General features: G+C 32.7%; 6 protein-coding genes across 7 annotated transcripts in view; 3 read left to right on the top strand and 3 right to left on the bottom strand.

Annotated features, from left to right (window-relative positions):
* LOC106106855 (transducin beta-like protein 3) overlaps positions 1-1,986 on the bottom strand; it is a 2,776-nt gene extending 790 nt beyond the window's left edge. The window contains exons 1-2 of the mRNA XM_013287514.1: positions 1,839-1,986; positions 4-1,603 (exon numbers count right to left, since the gene is read on the bottom strand). Coding sequence (XP_013142968.1) covers positions 4-1,603; positions 1,839-1,861 — 1,623 coding nt within the window. The 5' untranslated portion in view covers positions 1,862-1,986. The remainder of the gene's footprint in view (positions 1-3; positions 1,604-1,838) is intronic.
* Positions 1,987-2,221: 235 nt separating this feature from the next.
* LOC106107178 (transmembrane protein 186) lies at positions 2,222-3,208 on the top strand. The gene is made up of 2 exons (XM_013287909.1): positions 2,222-2,539; positions 2,753-3,208. The coding sequence occupies exons 1-2, from the start codon at positions 2,293-2,295 to the stop codon at positions 3,046-3,048; spliced, it is 543 nt and encodes a 180-aa protein (XP_013143363.1). The 5' UTR covers positions 2,222-2,292; the 3' UTR covers positions 3,049-3,208.
* On the bottom strand, positions 3,117-7,259 carry LOC106107175 (dual specificity mitogen-activated protein kinase kinase 4-like). Its single transcript, XM_013287907.1, has 8 exons — positions 6,961-7,259; positions 6,667-6,859; positions 6,285-6,437; positions 5,989-6,133; positions 5,571-5,740; positions 5,357-5,486; positions 4,814-5,034; positions 3,117-4,374 (listed from the first exon to the last, which is right to left on the bottom strand). The coding sequence occupies exons 1-8, from the start codon at positions 6,992-6,994 to the stop codon at positions 4,191-4,193; spliced, it is 1,230 nt and encodes a 409-aa protein (XP_013143361.1). The 5' UTR covers positions 6,995-7,259; the 3' UTR covers positions 3,117-4,190.
* Positions 7,260-7,552: 293 nt separating this feature from the next.
* LOC106107176 (DNA-directed RNA polymerase I subunit RPA43) lies at positions 7,553-9,037 on the bottom strand. The gene is made up of 4 exons (XM_013287908.1): positions 8,814-9,037; positions 8,492-8,683; positions 8,155-8,307; positions 7,553-7,993 (listed from the first exon to the last, which is right to left on the bottom strand). The coding sequence occupies exons 1-4, from the start codon at positions 8,990-8,992 to the stop codon at positions 7,633-7,635; spliced, it is 885 nt and encodes a 294-aa protein (XP_013143362.1). The 5' UTR covers positions 8,993-9,037; the 3' UTR covers positions 7,553-7,632.
* A 291-nt stretch (positions 9,038-9,328) lies between these two features.
* Positions 9,329-10,722, top strand: LOC106106997 (28S ribosomal protein S7, mitochondrial). Of its 2 annotated transcripts, none has more exons than XM_013287663.1 (4): positions 9,329-9,512; positions 9,598-9,792; positions 10,086-10,320; positions 10,393-10,722. In XM_013287663.1, exons 1-4 carry the CDS (start codon positions 9,490-9,492, stop codon positions 10,609-10,611), a joined length of 672 nt encoding a protein of 223 aa, XP_013143117.1. In that variant the 5' UTR covers positions 9,329-9,489; the 3' UTR covers positions 10,612-10,722. The 2 variants fall into 2 exon arrangements, with proteins under 2 accessions (XP_013143117.1, XP_013143116.1); XM_013287662.1 differs by having other exon boundaries at positions 9,329-9,525.
* A 4,202-nt stretch (positions 10,723-14,924) lies between these two features.
* Positions 14,925-21,086, top strand: part of LOC106106854 (ATP-binding cassette sub-family A member 3-like) — a 12,272-nt gene continuing 6,110 nt past the window's right edge. Inside the window, exons 1-17 of the mRNA XM_013287513.1 lie at positions 14,925-15,123; positions 15,379-15,627; positions 15,708-16,021; positions 16,124-16,297; positions 16,537-16,784; positions 16,972-17,082; positions 17,156-17,300; positions 17,375-17,548; positions 17,756-17,971; positions 18,255-18,331; positions 18,489-18,618; positions 19,113-19,342; positions 19,488-19,653; positions 19,893-20,126; positions 20,240-20,381; positions 20,543-20,661; positions 21,008-21,083. Coding sequence (XP_013142967.1) covers positions 15,392-15,627; positions 15,708-16,021; positions 16,124-16,297; positions 16,537-16,784; positions 16,972-17,082; positions 17,156-17,300; positions 17,375-17,548; positions 17,756-17,971; positions 18,255-18,331; positions 18,489-18,618; positions 19,113-19,342; positions 19,488-19,653; positions 19,893-20,126; positions 20,240-20,381; positions 20,543-20,661; positions 21,008-21,083 — 2,792 coding nt within the window. The 5' untranslated portion in view covers positions 14,925-15,123; positions 15,379-15,391. The remainder of the gene's footprint in view (positions 15,124-15,378; positions 15,628-15,707; positions 16,022-16,123; positions 16,298-16,536; positions 16,785-16,971; positions 17,083-17,155; positions 17,301-17,374; positions 17,549-17,755; positions 17,972-18,254; positions 18,332-18,488; positions 18,619-19,112; positions 19,343-19,487; positions 19,654-19,892; positions 20,127-20,239; positions 20,382-20,542; positions 20,662-21,007; positions 21,084-21,086) is intronic.

Genomic DNA, 21,086 nt, shown 5'->3' with positions numbered 1-21,086 from the left:
GGCGGAAGACGTGCATACCACTTGGTCAACTGGCGAAAATCTAATACACCATATACCCCTTCTATGTCCTTTCAAAACACCTAACAGAGATAAATCTTCAGACCAAAGTTTAGCAGTCTTATCCTGGGAAGCTGTAGCAATGATTTTGTCATTAGGAGACACAGCAACACAGTTTATATCCATTTGATGAGCTAATTCTGTGTGTGTTGCATTTAATTTAACATCAATTGCATCTTGATTTTTGGGAACATCCCAGATTTTTAAACAATTATCTTGACTTACAGATACAAAAAATTTGTCTGATGTTTGAGCTGTAAATACAGATCCTACAGATGCAGTATGTCTGTACCCTACTCCTAAACATTGTATTTCATTATTAGATTGATTAATCCAAATTCTAACTGTATTATCTTTCCCTGATGATACAAACATGTCTGGTCTTGTTGGGAAATTTGCTAGAGACAGAACAATATCAGTGTGTCCTTTAACAATTTTACAATTCAAATTATCTAATTCATAATGCTTTAAGTCCCGGCTGTTAGTAGCAACAATAAAATGTGTTTCATCTTTTCCTATAAATATTATATCCAATATTTCATCAGTAAAACCTATCATTTGTTTGAGACAGTTGAAAGTCTCCAAATCATGTATAATAATATTATGATCCACTGTAACAACTGATACCATATTTCTTGCTTCATTAAATAGTAAATGAGTAATTGCTAATCCACCTTCCTCAGACGCAGGAGAAACAAGACTATTATTTTGTTCAAACATTAGACGGCTCATTTGCATATTCCATACCTTAACAACTCCCTTCTCACCAGCACATGCTACATATATGCCATCCATTTCTAACTTCTTCTTGAAGTTAGGGATTCTGAATGATGCTGGTAACAATAAAGCTGTCTCAATACTCTCATAAACAGGTATAACTTTCAATGCTTTACTTTCATTTATTTTCCAAAGTATAAGAACTCTATCTCTGCCAGAGCTGACCATATGTTGACCGTCAGGTGTAAAAAGTAGAGATGTCACTTTACTGAAATGTCCAGAGTATATTTGAAGTTCTTTACCAGATTTTGTATCCCAAGACCTTATCTTTGTATCATCAGCTGCACCAAATATCAATTGTTTTGATATATCTGGATGATACTTGACAATTGTGAAGACACCCATAGCTCCATGCAGACTACTGATACAAGTATAGTGATTTAGATCCCACAATCGGACATTACCGTCGGAACCTGCTGATGCAATATTAGTATCTGTGGAATCAAAGGCCAGACGAGCTACAGCTCCTTTGTGACCAGATCGCCAAACTTTTTTCTGTTGTCCTGTATTTTTGTCCCAAAGTTTCATTAAGCCACTTTTATGTGCAGTCACTACAACCTCATTGTTGTTAGACAGTTGGAATGTGTATATCTGGTCAGTTTCCTCTTTGTCTTCATTAACCTCGCCAATTGTTAAGACATTAGAAAGTGTGTTTATATCAATAACTTTTATTACATCTTCACATTGGCAAAGAAATTGGCCTCCGTCTGTTGTCCACTGAATATCTCCTCCAGTGTAAAAAGCAGTGTACTCATTAGTTTTTTCATATCTAAAACAAAATAATTATAATTTAAATACAAGTTTTACTTCCTAAGAAGAGAGTCAGCTATACTTCAATTATGTACTGTTGTCAGTAAGCAATAAAAACAATGCAAAGCTATATATTATAACGATAGTGAACTAATATAACGCGTTTCTAGATTTAAGACGAAACAAGGATTAATAAAAGACCGGTGATCGACACGAAAATGCAAAAGTGTACTTTAAATTAATTACAAACTTACAATTCCTTTAGTATGTGTGCCATTTTGTGGTAAATATAAAATTATCAAAAAGACTTTCTTCACAGCACTCTTTTTCCGTTTTAATGTGATATTTATTTTCTTTTCTCACGTGGGCAAAAATGTCATTTTTGAAATATGCCATAAACACACAAAATTATACGTTTCGTTCATCCGAAAGGGCAATCGCTGTGAGTCTTAAAACATTTTTTTAATTCTATTTTAGAAAATGTAACTATAAAGAAAGTTGTAAAACACGTTGTAGTAGGCTAATTCAAAAAATCGGTTATTTTACAAAAAATAAAAATATTGACTCACAGCATTACATGTTTTCAGGTATTTTTGCTTTTTCTTCTTGCCTATTTTCATAATTAAAAAGGTGTCTGTCACATATCTGTCATGTGTCAATGTCATCAAAATAATAACATAACCTCACATACTTCGATAAGAATTTAAGATGTTAAAAAGTAGAATTTTTAATTACATAACCAAAAACTTTTCTTCGCAAAAAGTTACAAATAATGTTTGCCATCAAAACTCTTTTGAGACGGTATATTCATTTCCGCAAATTAAATACATAGCAATTATAAACAGATTGAAAGTATATCACCTTTTGGGTTCAGGCGTAGCAATACCTAGTTGCGGCTTACTGGAATTGTGTGATATTTTGTCGAGCAATTCGTTTCTCACAGCATCATACATAGGTATACCGTTTATTTACTCATTGCAATTTTTTCTCGCCTTTTGTCTATTAGACTGCTATCACTTTATTCACAGTCACTGGAGGCGGTACTGTTAATTAAAAAATCTCCGAACGTCCATATATTTCTTAACTACATACTAGAAGTGTGTGGGATTTATATGTTAAACTGAGGTTCCTAAATGATTATATGATGATAAATGTATTCTATTTTTAGGTGTTACTGGAGCTGCAGTATTGTCACTGGCAAGTCTTCCATTTCGGAATTTGATAGGATTTCTATATATAAGTGAAGATAATAAATTAATAAAAATTTCTTCACTAGACTTCTGGGGGCAGCGAAAGGACAGAATAATCAATGCAGATGATTGGATACCATTATATGACATGCCACCAAAATTCACTGACCAACTATATCGCACACCAAAGCTATCTGATGGCACAAAATATAAACTTGTTATGAAATATGGTAAAATAATCAATGCCACAAAAGTAGGACAAGTTTTAGAGTAAAGTACAAACATTTATGCTAAGTAAGGGTTATTTATTAAGGGAATAGAAAGGACAAAAAAAACAAGCAATAATAATGCATCATGTCATTCTATTCCTTAAATATTACAATATTGTGAATTTTTAAATATAAGAAATTTAGATTAAATAGAATGGAAATCAATTGCATGTGTTTTATTTAGGTGTATTGCTGCCATATAAAATGGTTGCTTTAAAATTATTTTTTACTTAACAATTAATTATTATCCATCTGTATATACAATTTTATTACAAAATTACACCTATACATAAGACCGGAGGGGCCTTTTGTGTCCCTCAGTCTGCCAAATAAAATAATAAGCATTTCACATCCACAATAAAAATTTATTTTACAATTTTAACATTTCTAGTCAACAAGACCAGGCTCCCATCATTACTAAAACATATTTTCTCAATTACACAAATTTCACAAAAAATATGTCATTTAAAGTACGCTTATTAAAAGTAAAAATAAATAAAACCAGAAATATTAATTGCAACTTTAGTACACTTCATAAACTCTATTTATTCATGAGTTAAATTCTTTACTTGATTAGGATTGAAAACAATACAACTTCATTGTATGTAACATCAATAAAAATAAATTATATATAAAAAATGACAAATATAATAAATACAATACTAAATAAAACTGTAAATTGTATTCATGGGAACCCAACAACATTTACATAGAAAATTTAAAAGTTGTAATATACATAAGAAATAAATTATCTCATTAGTGCCACAAATTGCAGAAGAGATTACAAAAGAAATTTCCTACTTTTTCTAGCATATGCATTATATTGTCCCTTTCATACTGTTATAGTATAAAAGACACATAAAATTCAACCCTTTCTAAGATTTCACTAATTCAACTAAGGCAAGCCAATGTTGAATTTCTTGTTTTATGAAACCTAAATTTAAGTGCATCTAATTTAATGTGACCAGATGGATATAAATTATATTCCACAATACTGTTTGTATGGCAAAAGCTAAACAAGGGTCTCTAGTAGCCCGATGCTTTATAAATTCACTCGCTGATTATCAAAGTGGGTTCTATGTTTGGTTTTTATCTAGGACTAGGCTAGGTCTAGAATTTCTAGCCACGTCGGTACTATCCGAATGGATTAATCAACCCAAGCTTGCGCAGGCTGGTCCGTGGTGAATGGGCTGACTCCGTTCCTTTCCATCGCGTCGAGAATTTCGCACACGTACGCTGCAACGTCCGCGCGACTTTGCTCTATTCCTTTAATGAATGGATGCTCTAATAATCTGTTGTACTTAGGTCGTTGAGTTTCTTCTTTTATAAGGCTGGAAAATTAACAATAGGTAAGGTTTTTTTTACATCGTAAGTAAGCATATGAGTCTTAACCATGGGCGTCGCTTTGCTAGAGGGGGTAGCTAGAGAATCGAAAATGTGAAATGTATATGAAAAACAATTCAAAATAGACCAAATTAATAGTAGCTGTTGTCCCCCTAGACTTAGCTTAGGTCATAATTTGGCGACACTTATAACCTCAAACAATATTTATTAATAATCTTCCAATATATTCTGATAAATCAATATTAATTATTATTTTTTAAATAAACTGAAGCTACAGTAGATTACAAAAACTCAACCTAAGAAATTTCGGCTTGAAGGACCATCTAACTAAATAACCTTTACAACCACTTATACCGTTATAATATAATACAAAAAATTTTGCCACATTTTGTAGCCTAAGATATAAACTGCATATAAATGTCTTACCAAGTATTGACAAAGTGTACAAAGTTATTTGAGAACGAGTTGTTCTTATTGGTGAGACGCGGCGGATCTCCTTGCACTACTTGTTGTAACTGTTCAAAAACGGAGCCCCAGCGGGGGTATGGGAAGGCTCCCGTTGCCACTTCCATTAATGTTATTCCGAGAGACCAAACATCGGAGCGCACATCATATCCTCTAGCACGACCTGGGTCGATTCGTTCTGGCTAAAAAGATAAATATTCATTTAGTTTCTTATTAATGTTTTTTATTGTTGAAAACATATATGCCACTAACACATCAACTATATCTGGTTTGATCCTAGATAAATAGAACATATTAATATTTAATATGTTAAAATTATTGAAAATAACCAACCTGTGTAGATTAAAAAAATACTTAGTAACTTATATTTTATGCAAGGCTACAAATATACCAATTCCAATACCATTTCAGTGAGATTCATTAGAGATATGCAGTGACAAAGATCCATCCATCTAAACTTTTGCATTATTAATAAGATACCTATATAAAGTGTGTTATACTTACTGCCATGTACGGTCTACATCCAGCATCCCGAGTTCTCGCTATTGAGTCCACTAGTTTACCTGATATACCAAAATCACATAACTTTATGTTCCCCCTTCTGTCTAATAATATATTAGAAGGTTTTACATCCCTGAAAATAAATATTACAATTTACTCACAAATAAAAACATATTTTGACAAATACTAGATTAAATTTTGCTCTTTAATTGCTTACCGATGAATAATTTTTAACTTCTCCTTTAAATAATTTAAAGCTTTGACTGTTGCAAGTGTTATTTTAGCTAAAATAGTTTCAGGTATTCGAGTCTGCATTCTTTCACAGATGAACTTGTAAAATTTGTCTAGAGATGTGTCCATCAGCTCCATGCATATCCAACAATCACCCTGAAAAAATATTTTCCACTTTAAAAAATAATTAAAGAAGCAAAAATTTAAATGCTTAACCTGAAATTCACAAAAACTACAGGAGATATTTGCTTTTAGCAAGATACTTTACAAGTAAAAATGCACCTTAACAAATTTAAAAATTCTGACTGAACTTTAAACTTCAAAAATTTGCACTTTGTTTTAATTAGCACTTTTTGGAACAAATATTTATATACAAAAAATGTAAGCTGTACTTCTATACTTACTTCCTTAAATAATGCTCCATAAAATTGTACAATGTAGAGACATTCATTACTTTTCATGACCACTTCAAGGTCCATAAGCAATTGCTTTTGTTCCTTCTCATCTACTGTGGAGCGAATCCTCTTCACAGCCATCACTCTGTTAGTTCTATTATAACGAATAATGAACACATAACACATGAAACTAGATAAATTTGTAAAGTAGACATAAAATATAACATTAAGAAGGGTAAATACAAAATACAATTTACTATAACTAATTCTGTACACTTCATTAAGATAAACAATCAATAACTTACTTCCTGTGAACCATTTTATTAACAGCTCCAAATGCTCCTCTACCAATTTCACCAAGATCCTGTAAGTCATCTGCAGTAAAATCATATATTTCTGTGGCTGATAATTGCAATTTACCCGATGACTGCATAGTTGGATAAATTCTACATCTATCTCTGAAAATATTAGAAACAATCAATAAAACTTGGATAAGAAATGATCACAAGGCTTGGTCTTAGATATTCTTGTAAATGTCATGCTTTCCATAAATTATGTTTGCCTTTGTGTAACCTCCTAATTAACTTTTAATTAAATATTCAGTTTTCGATTTAAATATGTTAAGATATAATCGTAAATGTTAATGTTTCTTGAAACAAACACAAACTGTTTAGGTTTGTAATTTACCTGGTATTGTCTGGTAAAACATCTCTGATAGTACGCGCTGGCACTCTCGCCTTTGGCCCCGGTGTATTCGTAGGGAAGGGCATAAATGCCGCCCCATCACCTGATGGACCACCAAGCTGTAAATCTAACATTTTGCGTTTTTCTGAACTGAACAAATTTAAATCAGGTTTTGGCATGTTTGGTCTACTCGGCCCTGTAAAAGAAGGATTTATAAGCATTTACATGAATTTGTAATTTACTTACATAATAAGAATTAATTGATAAAACGGATTCAATGTTTTGATCGAGATTTACCTTGACTTGACGATACTTCGCCATTCTTCGACATTTTAATAAACACTGCAAAACAACAATCAATTATGTTCAAGGTTCCCTGTTTCAAGTGTTTACTCCAAAATCCGCCATTTGAAGTTAAATTACAATGTTTAGTTTAATTCAATAACACATTTTAAGATGTTTTGACTAAATAATGCATCGTAGGTGCCTTAAAATTCGACAACAGAAACAGACTATAGACAAGACACACGGCAAAATTTGACATTTTTTAACAGAGTATCCAGCGTCTATGACAGTTTTGATTGAAAGTGTTGCCACTATTCTAACGAAACGATTACAGACTAAAATCTGATTTGGGAACGTTATTCAAGTTTTCTTTTTCCTCAAATTGTTGATACAACTTATAATGGACCCTAGATATGAAAATACTGTTAAAGGTTTTTTTTCACACAGTATCGTTACACTATTTTCCTCGAAATGATTCGAAACATGCACAAAAGTCTCATTCTACTCGTCGAGGATACCGTTGTATAAGGTAGTTGATTTATATTTAAAGGACCAGGCCAATAATAAATAAACAGAAAGTGTTTACAATAAGCGCACAACAAAAGTGATTTCATAAGATTTTTTTTTATAAATTCTATAGGAATATAATACACATGGTATACAATTGTTTTGGTTTCCATAATGTTATGTTCTTTTCTGTTTTTTGGACCCTTTTGTACTTGTTTCAATTTGTCTTACTGTATCTTCATGTTTACTGTGTCGTTTAGTTTTGCTCTTTTCTGTAGCAACACTTTTGACATCATCATGTTGACCATTAGTAATTTCTTGGTTACTTTCATCTACAGACACATTTTTGTTTCTGCTATCTTTTCTTTTGAGAGACTTTGTTTTTGTTTGTTGAATCATTTGCTCACATCCATCTCCTATGGATCTTTCTGCTACATTAGGCTTAGTTTTGTTAAAATCCACATATGAAACATCAATGACTTTAGATTTTGATGGTTTTGAATCCATTATTTCTTCATCATACTCATTTTCTATCCACCTGAAATTATAATAATTATTGTATTTATTACTTAACACACAATTTATTTATTTATCTGTTTAATTAGCAATAGCAGCAGAAATTAAAGGCTATTAATGTAAAAACTAATAAGATCATGAAGAAAACTGATTTCACTCTATTTCAAAATGTTACATTTTTACCTTTCATCAAGTTCTCCTCTAATATATGGCAATGCTCCATAAAGATCCAAGACTACAATTCGAAATACAACTTCTTGACCTTCATCAATATTTGTGCCAATCCATTTATTACCTGGTTCTTCTGTGGGTCTTGGTATGACAACATTGAAAACTCTGAAATACAAGTAAAATAAGCTGTTTATTCAAATGATAAATAATAGGTATCTGGACAACAGAACTGTTCTCTCATACTTGTCAGTCTTACGGAAAAGAAATGTAATGCAATATATAAAAAATGAAAATACAACAACTTGATGAGATTCTAGGCAAACAGGGAATGGGCTGAAAGTAATCCTACCTGTGAACCAAAATTCCTAAGTGAGTAACACTCTTTTTGTTAACAATGCCTTTCAAAGTGGCACCTACACGGGGTTGAAATACAAAGTAATCAGCTTGTACTTGAAAATAAATATCTCCATTGTCATTTCGAATTGTACCAACATTTTGAAGAACGCGTAAATTTTTGTAACTCATAATTATTCCTTGAAATCTGTAACAAATTAATGGATAAGTATGTAAGATTTGAGATTTAAGAAGAAGAAGAAATAACTGTAAGTTTCGGGTATCTCAAGTTGCAAATTAATATAGTCAGTTAACTTTATTGCAAAAACTATACTCACTCCTTATCATATTTTCCAATTTTGTAATCTAATAATTTTTTTATAGACTCTTTTAGGTTTCCTAAACACCAAGGTTGTAAAGCTAAATTTTGAGTCACTTTTCTTTCAACAACACAAGAATTTTTGTCATTGGCTAGTTTCCTCAATTCTTTTAATTCAAATTTTATAATAGCAGACATTTTTTAATCATTAATTTAACTAAATAATGTTACAAAACAACAAAATATTACAAAAATATTCGCATCATATCATGTCACTTATGTCAAAGCGTCTTACGTCTATTATTGTCAAAAATTTGTTTCGAAAAAAGTAATTGAGGTCAGTGTTTTCACGATACGTGTAGTCTTTTCATTTTAATCATAACTTTTAAATATGAATACATTAAAAATGGATAAATGCAAATGTACAAAAGATCGAATTTAAACATTTAAGAAATGGTTGTAGAGTGAATTATAAAATATTAGTCGTGGAACGGGTCAAACCGCTTGTGACACAATTGTCAATGTCAAATGAAATGAAAATTTATAAATGATCGTTTATCGTTTCATTCATATTTATTGAAAATTGTAATTCAAAGAGATTATTCTCAATTAAAGGTTTCATTAAATCTTGAAGTTGTAACTATCAATAATTGGACAATGAGGAATCTTACCAACAAATTAATTTTATTTAATAGATGTCAATCACAGCTAAGCCGATGTGCGTTCAATAGGTAAATCAAAAATAAACATAACCTTACAAATGTCCTTTGTTACAAATTACTATTTTGTATGTATGTTTCCAGTACCGTGAAAACAACGCAAAATAGGTTTTATTCTCGACCAACAAGTTTCCCAGATTATTATCAAAATCCAATATTTAGAAAGGAAGACCAGGCAAAACTGATTGAAAACAATGAACTATCTAAATTGGCTACGACTCCGTTTAAGCCTCCGACTTCGTATGAGACATCATCTGTGTATCATGACCCAATTGTAAAGTAAGAATATTCATGTATTGTTTTTTTTTGTGTAACCGAGATTTTACTGCCATTACATTTATTTATACATTTAAAAATAAATATTGTAGTTCTCTGTCTTGCCAGTAGAATTTGGCTTTAATATTAAATTTTGTTATAATAAAATGTCAGTCAAAAATACTCAAAACCCACATGTGACATTAAACTGTAATGAATTTTATCCTACTTTTAAACAACTGTTGTAGCTTGTTTTTATATTTTTTTGTCTCATTATAGCAAAAAGCGTTTTATTTATATTATATTCGTTTTTTTAGCAAAGTTATAAATCATGTAATGGAAGATGGTAAGAAACAATTGGCTCGGAGTTTAGTTGAGAAGGCATTTGAGAACATAAAGAGAATACAAATTGAACGGTATCACCTAGCAAAAACACCGGAAGGGAAGTCCAAGATAATATTAGGTCCAAAAGATGTATTGCATAAGGCAATTGATAACTGTAAGCCCCTATTACAACTTACACCTATTAAACGAGGAGGTATAACTTATCAGGTATGTAAAAACATCTAAAACTAGCTATTGCTATCTAAAGCTATTGGTGCTTAGTTTATATTTCTATTTTAGGTACCAGGACCTATAACAGAGAAAAGATCATTATTTTTAGCTATAAAATGGCTATTGGAAGCAGCGAATGATAAAGACAGGACGGTCCACTTCCCAGAACAGTTTGCTTGGGAGCTGTTAGATGCTGCAAATAATACTGGCAAAGTGGTGAAGAAAAAACAAGATCTTCATAGACAATGTGAGGCAAACAGAGCATATGCTCATTATAGATGGCAGTAGCTGATATATTACCAGTTATAAAAATCATAAATTAAGAAATTGTGAGCATTTATTGTAGAAAATGTACACTTAATAGTATATTTAAGTTTTAAAATAAATAAATTAAAGAACCAAATGTGTTTTTTTGTCTCCTTATTTTTTTGCCAAATTTCTATGAGAAATTTTTAATTGACTAATTCAGTATTTTATAGATTTTATGTAATAATTTTAGTTTGGTAAACCAATTATACAATGAGGATGTTTTTCGCCGTGTTTGTTTTAAATATGTAATCTCAAAGATAAGATTATTGTAATTAATTGATTTTAGATATGTAATGACTGACAGACTAAAGTAATTTACCCTAAAAGTACAATATAATCTTTGTTTTAATAATAAAAAGAAGAAGAACCACATACTTTAAAATTGGATTTGTATTTATTTTTCCGACCGATCATCGTGACGGTCGTTGTAGGGGACCTATGCCCAGCAGTGGGCGTCATATGGCTGACTAGTAGTAGTAGTAGTATTGGTTTTTTAAATATGTGAACTTCATGTTCCTGTTAAGATTCGTTCGTTAGTTCAAAATAGATTAATTGGTTTAGTTATTTTAATCGAGAATTTAAAGGCGGTTAAATTTTTAAATGTTATACGAGTATGTGAAATGCGGGTAGTTTCTACAGCGCTGAGTATAAGGTTTCCTTTCCAACTGCTTTGTTTTTTTTTATTATTAAAATTGTACTGGCATATACCTCTTCTGTCTATAAGGCGAAAAAGGAGATAAAAAGGGATAAATCACTTTATATTCGACTATTTTTACGATAATCAATGTTTAAGGAAAGGCTACGCTACGCCAACTATAATGTACACAATTCAACGGTAAGGTTTCAAGTGCTAATTTGCTCTCTTTTTTTTATCTAGATTCTGGATGTTTTGAATTCCCAGTATTAATGCCGTATTTAATTTTAATTCTTTCTTGTTTGTCACGTATAAAAGTAATATATTTTATTTCTAATGTTACTAGCCATGTCTAATACCTCCGTTTATTTTACGATCTCAAGTCGTAAAACTTACGACTCTTCAAACCTCTATGTGGCTGGTGATCCGCTTCGAATTAATCTTGTTTACTTTGCAAAAGTAAAATGATGAAGGCTGTGATGGCCATGAAAAGCCAAGAAAGTAGCTGTCCAGAATGAGATATGTTTTGACTCTTCGTCGCTTCATAAAAACAGTATTGTTATAGTACAGGGCCTACAGATACCATGTAATAAATTATAGAAACTGATAATTTAATCAGTATACTTTTACAAACGAAAACAGTTGTAAATATCAGATGTAAGATGATTTAGATCAAGGGCGCATCATAGAGATAAATGTGTGAAATCTGAAACACAGGCAAATAAAGATAACAATGACATAATAATATGCGGATACGTTATATGTAAATGATAGATCTTAGACACAACATGAAGTCGTGTGAGACTGTCGTCGATGCGAATCCGTCCTTACATTCTTTATCTAATCTTATTAGAAATAATCAATATCCTGAATGTGGTTGTTTTAAATTGTCGGTAATTGATTTTGTTTTCTTACGGCCCTTTTGCGCCGAACAGGTGGTGTTTTAATTTTTTTTAATTCACGTGTCTCAAGCGAATTAAAATAAGATTAGTGTTTTGTTCAGCTAATAGTGGTTGTTGTGGATATTCGGTGAGTATTATTAAAAAAAAGTGGATTAAAAAAATAAATATTACAAACAATTTCCGTTGGGCATTCCGTTGGATTTATTTAAAATACATTATCTGGCAAAATAAATTAAAACACCCTTATTATTGTATTTTGCTACATATTACCGTTACGAGATACAAGTTATCGTTAATTTATAAATAAATAAATTGTTCAGTGATTTTACCCTGGTGTTAGGTTAACTTGTTTGAGAGTAGCATTGGTCCTGTTTACTGGATTGCATACAGAATGAACACATGCGTTCTTATGTTGGGGCAAATGTGTATTCATTACAGGAATATTTTATTCATATTTTTAGATAGATAGCGAGTGATAATATATGAAAATGTTTCTAATCGTATACGTAAACAAATTATGATCATGAAATACTATCAGAAGACATCGAATATGTTTTTTGCGATAGGTTTTAGTTTTTTTAATATAAAAGTAAATTTTTTTTGCTTTATAATTATCTCTATATTATCTAAAACACCCGATCTAGGTACATACTGCATTACTGGCAACAAAATTTCATTCCTTAATTATAATAACATAGGGTATGCTCCAACCTCTCGATAGGGACGTCCAGTCAAGTGAGCTGACAATGATGATCAATTTAAATAAAGTATTTAAAAATAAGAAAATTACGGTTGTAAAGAAAAACATAAACAAACTCTGATTTTCAGTTCTAAAATGAACTGTCGTTCATGCATAGCCCAAATGTTTCAGGTATCTGTAAATCAATATACTAAAAGGAATGGTCATTAAGCGATAACAAACGTTTTAGTTATGTAAAAAAAATAGCCATTTACCAAAATGCCCATTTTCAAACATAGACTAACGACCATTGTTTCCGGTTTGTCAACGATAAGGATTACAAACTTGTTGATTTTAATTTACAGCTGTTTCAGCTTAAAATTGTTTAAATCCATGTAACACAATTTCATTCCATCATTTTTTAAGAATTGTTTCTACCCAATAATTCACGAAAACTGATTTCTTAGCGTAGGTTTCCACTGCTGAAAATGCTTTACAAATCATATGTCAAATAATTATCATCCCACTGATTACCTTTTATCAGAAACCCATGATACGACTAGGACTTTTTCGTTCAGCCTTATTACATTTCCTTATAAAAATAAAGTCCTAGAATATCTTTAATTACGTATCAAAACATAGAAAACGTTTTACGATTAACACGTTCAAAGCGTAGGTATCTACGATCGTTATCAATTGAATATAATTTTATATCGTAAAAGGAGTTTGAATTTTATATGATTTACATTTTTTATGTATACAGTAATGACTGGTCGTGATATAGTTTTATATTTGACTGCGACAATTGCGATATTAGGTATCTACACCTTAACAATGATAAGGACATCCAGTAACGTTTGACGCACGCTCGTGGCCGTAGATTCGCTGTAGCGCTCGTGTTATTGTGCAATTGTGACAATACGACAGGTAACTTGTATTCAACAAAAGTTACATAAAGAATACAAAATATCCACGTTCATGCTCGTTTGTGGTAAACAAGTCGGTAATGTAAACAACACAACATATATGTGATGAAACAATAAAAATTTTACATGTAACGTGTCGCCTTGGCATTGCACGTATTTTACAAACATATTTCGAATATACTCAAAAAGGAAACAAATCTTCACTATATATTAATACGTAACAAATAAAATTAATAAGCCTATGTGTTCTTTCAGACTATTCTCTACATCTGTGCCAAATTTCATCGAGATCCGTTCAGAAGTTTAGGCTACAAACTCTAACAAACATCCATCCTTCCATCTAAACTTTCGTCTTCATAACATTAGTAAAATTTTCTATATGGATGAAGGGTAAGGTCTCTTAACCCTTCATTCCTCAAAGGTGGGCATCAGCATGTCGTGTAGCTTGTTGCAAATGTTTTTGGACACCAGTGTTTTCAGCGAGAGTACTTGTTCTTAGTAATTAAAAACAAACGTTCTACCTATATGATTGAGCATAAAAAACATTGGTGTTGGTATAATACAAAGAACCAGTGGTATTTTCGTTCGGATAATTTATGTTCGAGTTTAGCATCATGAGTTCTTTGTTTATTTTACGAACCTCCCTATAGATAAATGAAGAAGAACATTATACAATTTGTATGACTCAAAATGTTTATTGCAATTGATTATTATTATCAGGACTAATACCTCTGAAACATTATGATTCATACATTCCTATCTCTGTTTATCAATAGTTCGTCCACTTACTAAAATTCTGCGGAACTTTGCCCAATTGATATCTACTCTATCAAACTTTTACAAAGTACAAAAGTCAACTAAAATTAAAAGATAAAACTAGTTCCTAAAACCTAAAACCACGTGACAAATTATTCATAAGGGTGGGTTTCCTAAGGGTGACTATATAGGCCTTGGTTCCATTTACGATATTATCTAATATGTGTTACAAGAGACAAACGATTTTATTATTTATGTTTCGTTCTCCCAATGGTAAATCTCAAAATGCAACACTGGCGTGGCGCGTGGCCCCCGGCTTGCGTGACCAACGCGTGCTGCTCAATCTTTCCTTTTTGGACTATTTCTTATTAGCTTTTCTTCTTTTGACATGTACATATTTTGACGTCTTGTATTTTACTTAAACAAAAAATATATTATTTATCCTAAGAGTACATCAAAATTTTCAAAGTATTTATAAATACAGTTTTACAAATTATCTAGTGATCCGACTCGAAGGACCTACTATTTGAATAAAAAATTGAATTAAATTTGCCTCGAACAAACGATCCAGTGATATCATTGCAAAGTCAGAAGGTATGAGCAAAGGGGGCAGTCGTTCACTTCCTCACGTTTGAAAGTGCCTCGTACCTTATGTATATTTTGGTCTATATGGTTTCACATATAATGATGTTCCGAACATTCTGATCCGATAGTGAAATTATAAAGATAACATATAAAATAAGTGGGGAGGGATATTTTTCATTATTTACCCTACAATTATAGATCGGGGCAAATTTACAGTGAATATCATTTTATTTCGTTAGGTTTTTATGGACGTTTACCTTTCAGACCATATGTTAGGATGAAAGCAAGTCTGGCGATGCAGGCGAGCGCCTGGACGAAGTTTAAGCTGCTCATGTGGAAGAACTTCATGCACCAATGGCGACACAAGAAACAGACCCTCATAGAGTTAGTTTTGCCGGTCGCCACGATGGCGCTGGTGTTGATACTACGCCAACAGATAGAACCAGTGGTACAAGACACCAAAATATATCCGCCGATTAGAGCGCATACGCTTAATTATTCTTTACCAGTATTGTAAGTATTGTTTTCGTTTGTCTTCTAGTCAAGCAAATCATTTCAGTAGTTATTTTGTTCCATGCAACTGTTTGTTTTAGGATCGGAATGAACATTACCCAGTTATCATTCGCGTATTCACCGGAGAACCCCATGTTAGACGATGTTGTAAGGAGCGCTGTGGTCAATTTGTTAATATTAAACATAAGAGATTTATTACCGACTCTTTTCCCGGACCTTGCCGACGTCGAGTTACGGCCAAAAAACTTAAACAGGACAGTTATTTTTGAATTGCTCAAGATATTTGTAAAAGTCAAAGCTTACAATAGTAGTGCAGAATTAGAAGGAATTTATGGACAAGAGGAGGAAACGCAAAAAGTATTAGCTGCGATAGAGTTTGATGACAATCTGAAAGGTTTGTTGCTTTATTTTTTAAATTTAATATTGTACCTAATCCTAAAAGTGTAAATTCTCGATTGTCTTCAACAGCTAGTTTAAAACAAAATTGTTATTTTAGATGCAACTGAATTGCCAATAAATATATCGTACGCGTTACGATTTCCCGAAAGGCCTCGACTGAATTCATTCTACCTACAAGGAGGTCGTACATGGCGGACAGATGCCATTTTCCCGGTCTTTGAATTACCGGGACCAAGATTTCCTTATTCTTGGGAAGGAGGCAATGATCCTGGTAAGTTTACTTTCACCACTGAAACGGTATAGATCTAAAGAATAACATTTCGGACAGGGAAATCAGGGTTAGAGTTATTTAAAGTCTAAAAACAGACAGACAAACAGACCTACTTGAAAGCCTCAAGTTTAGATTGGAATTCATGATTCCAGATATAATCTTTTAATCAGGTCTTGACAAAAATGTTTCGATACTAAGAAAATATATTTTTGGATAACCGATATTTTTGATATTTTCAGGATACGTAAATGAAATTTTCATAGCACTGCAACATGCTGTATCGATGGAACTCATTTCAAGAATGACCGGGAATAATCTACGTCGGTTCACAGTAAATTTACAAAGATACCCACATCCGCCATACGTCGAGGATCTAGTTATAGAAGCTATGCAATTATTATTTCCAATGTTCGTTATACTAAGCTTCAGCTACACAGCTGTGAACCTTGTCAGAGCGGTTACGGTGGAAAAAGAACTACAGTTAAAAGTTAGTATGATTCTATTATTACTAATATTGAGAGCTTAGGGAGCCGCGTAGTCAAAGTTCAGTAAGAAACGACTGCCTGAATCCTTTAAGTGACCCCTTGAAAGTAGCTATTACTTTATTAGTTTTAACTGTTTAGTTTGGATTGGAGAAGTAATTCTTCATATTGAAATGTTTTAGTATGTTTTAGGAATCGATGAAAATAATGGGTTTGCCAACTTGGTTACATTGGACGGCGTGGTTTTGCAAACAATTTCTTTATTTATTATTTTCTACGGTACTCATAGTCGTGCTATTAAAGGTGAGATATTTATTATTAAGTATTAACTATACGGTTAATTAGTGTATTACAGTAAATGTATTATTACTTGTAGGTAAATTGGTTTACAAATGAGCAAGGATTCAATGATTACGCCGTGTTTACCCATACTCCTTGGACTGTTTTGTTCTTCTTCATAACCTTATATTTAAGTTGCATGATATTTTTCTGCTTCATGATTAGTGGCATGTTTTCTAGAGGTTCGTATTATTTATGTTTCTGGTTATCACATTTATTTATTTCTAAGAAGTAATTACGTGATTCTCTTCTATAGGAAGCTCGGCGGCTTTGTTTGCTGGTGTACTTTGGTTCCTGAGCTACGTTCCTGCTGTTCTCCTAAGTCTAGATTTTGAAGTGTCAACAGCAGTTCAAGTGTTAACATGCTTTAGTATTAACACAGCCATGTCTTACGGATTTCAATTGATGTTGGCGAAAGAAAGTACTGGCGGTAGGTTTATTTTTCCACTTTAATCTGTATCAAAGTAAAGGCAGTTTGTGTTAGTTCATACTCGTCTACATCTACAGAAAGTTATGAAGCAACTAAAGATGATTTGAAGAACAAAGAAAGATGAGGATTGATGTACTTGTCTCTTTCATCTTTTTTATAATATTACACACGTTACTTGATTTCAAAGCTTTGAAATATCTTCTTCAGGCATCCAATGGGGTCAATTCATGGCTTCAAACGCGGTGGATTCTTCGCGCTTCGTGTTCGGGCACGTTGTTATCATGTTGCTGGTCGACTGCTTGCTCTACATGTTGATTGCTCTGTACCTTGAGAAAATATTACCCGGCCAGTACGGCGTCGCGCAGCCGTGGTACTTCCCCTTCATGCGGGACTTCTGGTGCCCCCAGCGGAAGTTAGTACCTGGTAAGTGTTGCTATTTGTTTAAATTACCTTAGAATTTTAGTAGTTAAATAAAATGGAGTCATACATGTTCAGGATAATTATTATATTTATGTTAAGGTTTCTTTTTGCAAGCTTTATTTATTTAAGATAATAATGGCAAATGTTTTTTTACAGAACTAGAATTTGGTATGTTATACTATATTTTTATTTAACTAATATCTATTATTACTAACAAATGATTTTGTTAATAAGGGTGTTCCCAATTATTAAAACCTAAACATTGACAAAATTGATTAACTTTCAGACGATCATATCGATGAAGATAGTACTATAATAAAAGAAAAAGATCCGCTTGGTCACGAAATCGGAGTGAAAATAACTGTAAGTGATAAATTAAAATTAATTAATTTAAATTCATACTTTGCAATATATTATGCAAATGCATTTCATTGGTTCTAAAAATTTTATCCAATTATAAGAGCTTTGTAGGATAATGTAATAAAGAATTGATGTATTAACTTATTTATTTATTTTGCAGAATTTAACAAAGGTGTACGGCAACAATATAGCAGTAAATAACTTAAATTTGAACATATACCAAGACCAGATTACAGTACTGTTAGGGCATAATGGCGCGGGGAAATCCACCACAATATCTATGATGACCGGTACGTAAATATAGTGGTAAATACAAAAATAGGCTTCTGACAATGATTTATAATGTTTAAATCAATATATCAGTGATTATAATTATTGATTAATAGTTATCTCTCGATATCGACACAACAAATAATACGATATGTATGTACGTCAATAAAAACTAGTAAATTTTTAAATAGATAAATAAAATTAAATGATTATATCACATTCTAATCTTTAGTTTTGTCTGAAGTGTTCATCGCCTTAAGCGGAAATTCGTTAGTTAACTGATGTAGATTTAAAAGTGCAAATTAAAATCTATTTAAGATATTCGGCGACGCTAAATTCAACTTTTAATTTAAAATTTGATGAGTGAAGGAAAGAATAATTCATGCTACCTGTACTTTAATGAGAAAAATTTTTCATCTAAAATTTGCCACAATTCTGCATTACATAAGTAAATTTAAATAATCGAAATAAACTGATTTACTTCAAATTACTAAATCAATGTTAACCTTCGTAGGTAACGTAGAGGTGACGCGCGGTACAGTATGGGTGGCGGGTTACGATGTACGCAAGCACTTGAATGAAGCCCGCGCTAACCTCGGCTTGTGTCCGCAACACAACGTGCTGTTCAACGAGCTCACCGTCAAAGAACACCTACAGTTCTACGCCCGTCTTAAAGGATACACGGGGCAACAGGTCCATGACGAAGTGGAAATGCTTATAAGCAATTTGGAAATGCAAGATAAAGTAATTTTTTATTATTTACGTAACAAGATTTACAAATAAAATATGATATACGTAACAAGACATTCCAATCAACAACAACTACTAGGCACGTAGTGTGCTTACTCGTCGTCGTGGTCGCACATATCAACATGTGTTTGTTTCGTAGTGTAACTACCAGGCGGGCGGGTTGTCGGGCGGTCAGAAGCGGCGGCTGTGCGTGGGTATCGCACTTAGCGGCGGCGCCAGCGTGGTGCTACTCGACGAGCCCACCTCCGGTATGGATCCCGCTTCGCGTCGAGCGCTATGGGATTTATTGCAGAAAATGAAGAAAGGTATAGTAAGCTGTAAACATAGGACTTAATGATGATATTGTTCTGTCGATGTACATAGCTAGAAAATTAAGGATTTTAATAAGTCTTATGGTAGAAGATCAATCATGTAATAGTGGATGGTTTAAAGCGTGTTAAATGTAATAGGAATTTACTTAATCTCGACTATGTGTCTTATATGTATATGTAACTTTGTTTTTAAAATAAATTAAGACCGTTGTGATTTTTAATTTTATCCGTAGGTCGTTCAATGATTCTGACGACGCATTTCATGGACGAGGCTGACATCCTGGGCGACCGCGTGGCGATCATGTCGAGCGGCCGGCTGCAGTGCGTCGGCTCCCCGTACTTCCTCAAGCAGCACTACGGCGTCGGGTATACGCTGGTCGTCGTCAAAAAAGACGATTTCTCACCAGAAATGTGCACGGATATTATCAACAAATATATACCGAATACGTCGATAAAAGAAGACCGTGGTAAGGAGACTTCTAGTTTATATTTCTTGCAAAGATACCATCATAGTAGAAATTTTGTTGAATATGGCATAAAGATTTTTGAAGCAGAAGTCTGAAGTTTTCCTTGTTTCCAGGTACGGAAGTAACATACGCTTTAACAAATAATTACTCGTATTTATTCGAGGATATGCTGAACGACCTAGAGAGCAACATTGAGAAAATACAGTTCAAGAATTACGGATTGGTTGCTACCACATTGGAAGATGTCTTCATGTCGTAAGTTTAATTTTATTTTTCACAATGGGCATCCACTGCATGATCTTCTGTGCAAAAACAAGTTGTAGTCTCTATTTGTTGATTGATGTTTGATAGGGACACGCTCAACTCCTAATATCATCAAACAAATGAGAAAAGGACCTTGTTAATTACTGTTTTAGTGTGGGGTCTGACGTAGAGCTTCAATCAGATATGGACGACACTGCGACCGTGTGCACCTCGACTAGTGGCATTGAAGATATTCTGAGGTACGAGTGGGGGACGGCTTCTACGGACCAATGTAAGTATACCATATTACATTAAATCCAAAGTGTATCATTCGTACACCGTTTGCCACATTCTAGAATAAATAGGTAATTAGCAAAAAAAGTTCAGTATAGATACTGACTAGTTATAGATAGATATTCCGTTTGTCAAAGTTTAGATTATGAATGGATGTTTGTCAGAGTTTGTGGCATGATTTGCTGAACGGTCTCGATGAAATTCGACAAAAATGCAGAGGATAATCTAGAGCTATTTTACTTACTTTTTTTTAATTCCACAAGGACGGAGTCGCAGGCGAAAACAAGTTTTGTTATATTTATGAAAAAAATGTTCCTAATAGCAATATCTTATCTTTTGTACAGTGGATAAACAAGAGGAGAACTTGAGCGGTCACCGGCTGACGTGGCTGCACGTGGTGGGTGTGTGGCAGAAGCTGTGGTG

Source organism: Papilio polytes, unplaced genomic scaffold, assembly GCF_000836215.1.
Source record: "Papilio polytes unplaced genomic scaffold, Ppol_1.0 DF822067.1, whole genome shotgun sequence".
NCBI lineage: Eukaryota > Metazoa > Arthropoda > Insecta > Lepidoptera > Papilionidae > Papilio > Papilio polytes.
The sequence above is the reverse complement of the archived record's forward strand: the minus strand, read 5'-3'. Positions and strand labels throughout refer to the sequence as shown.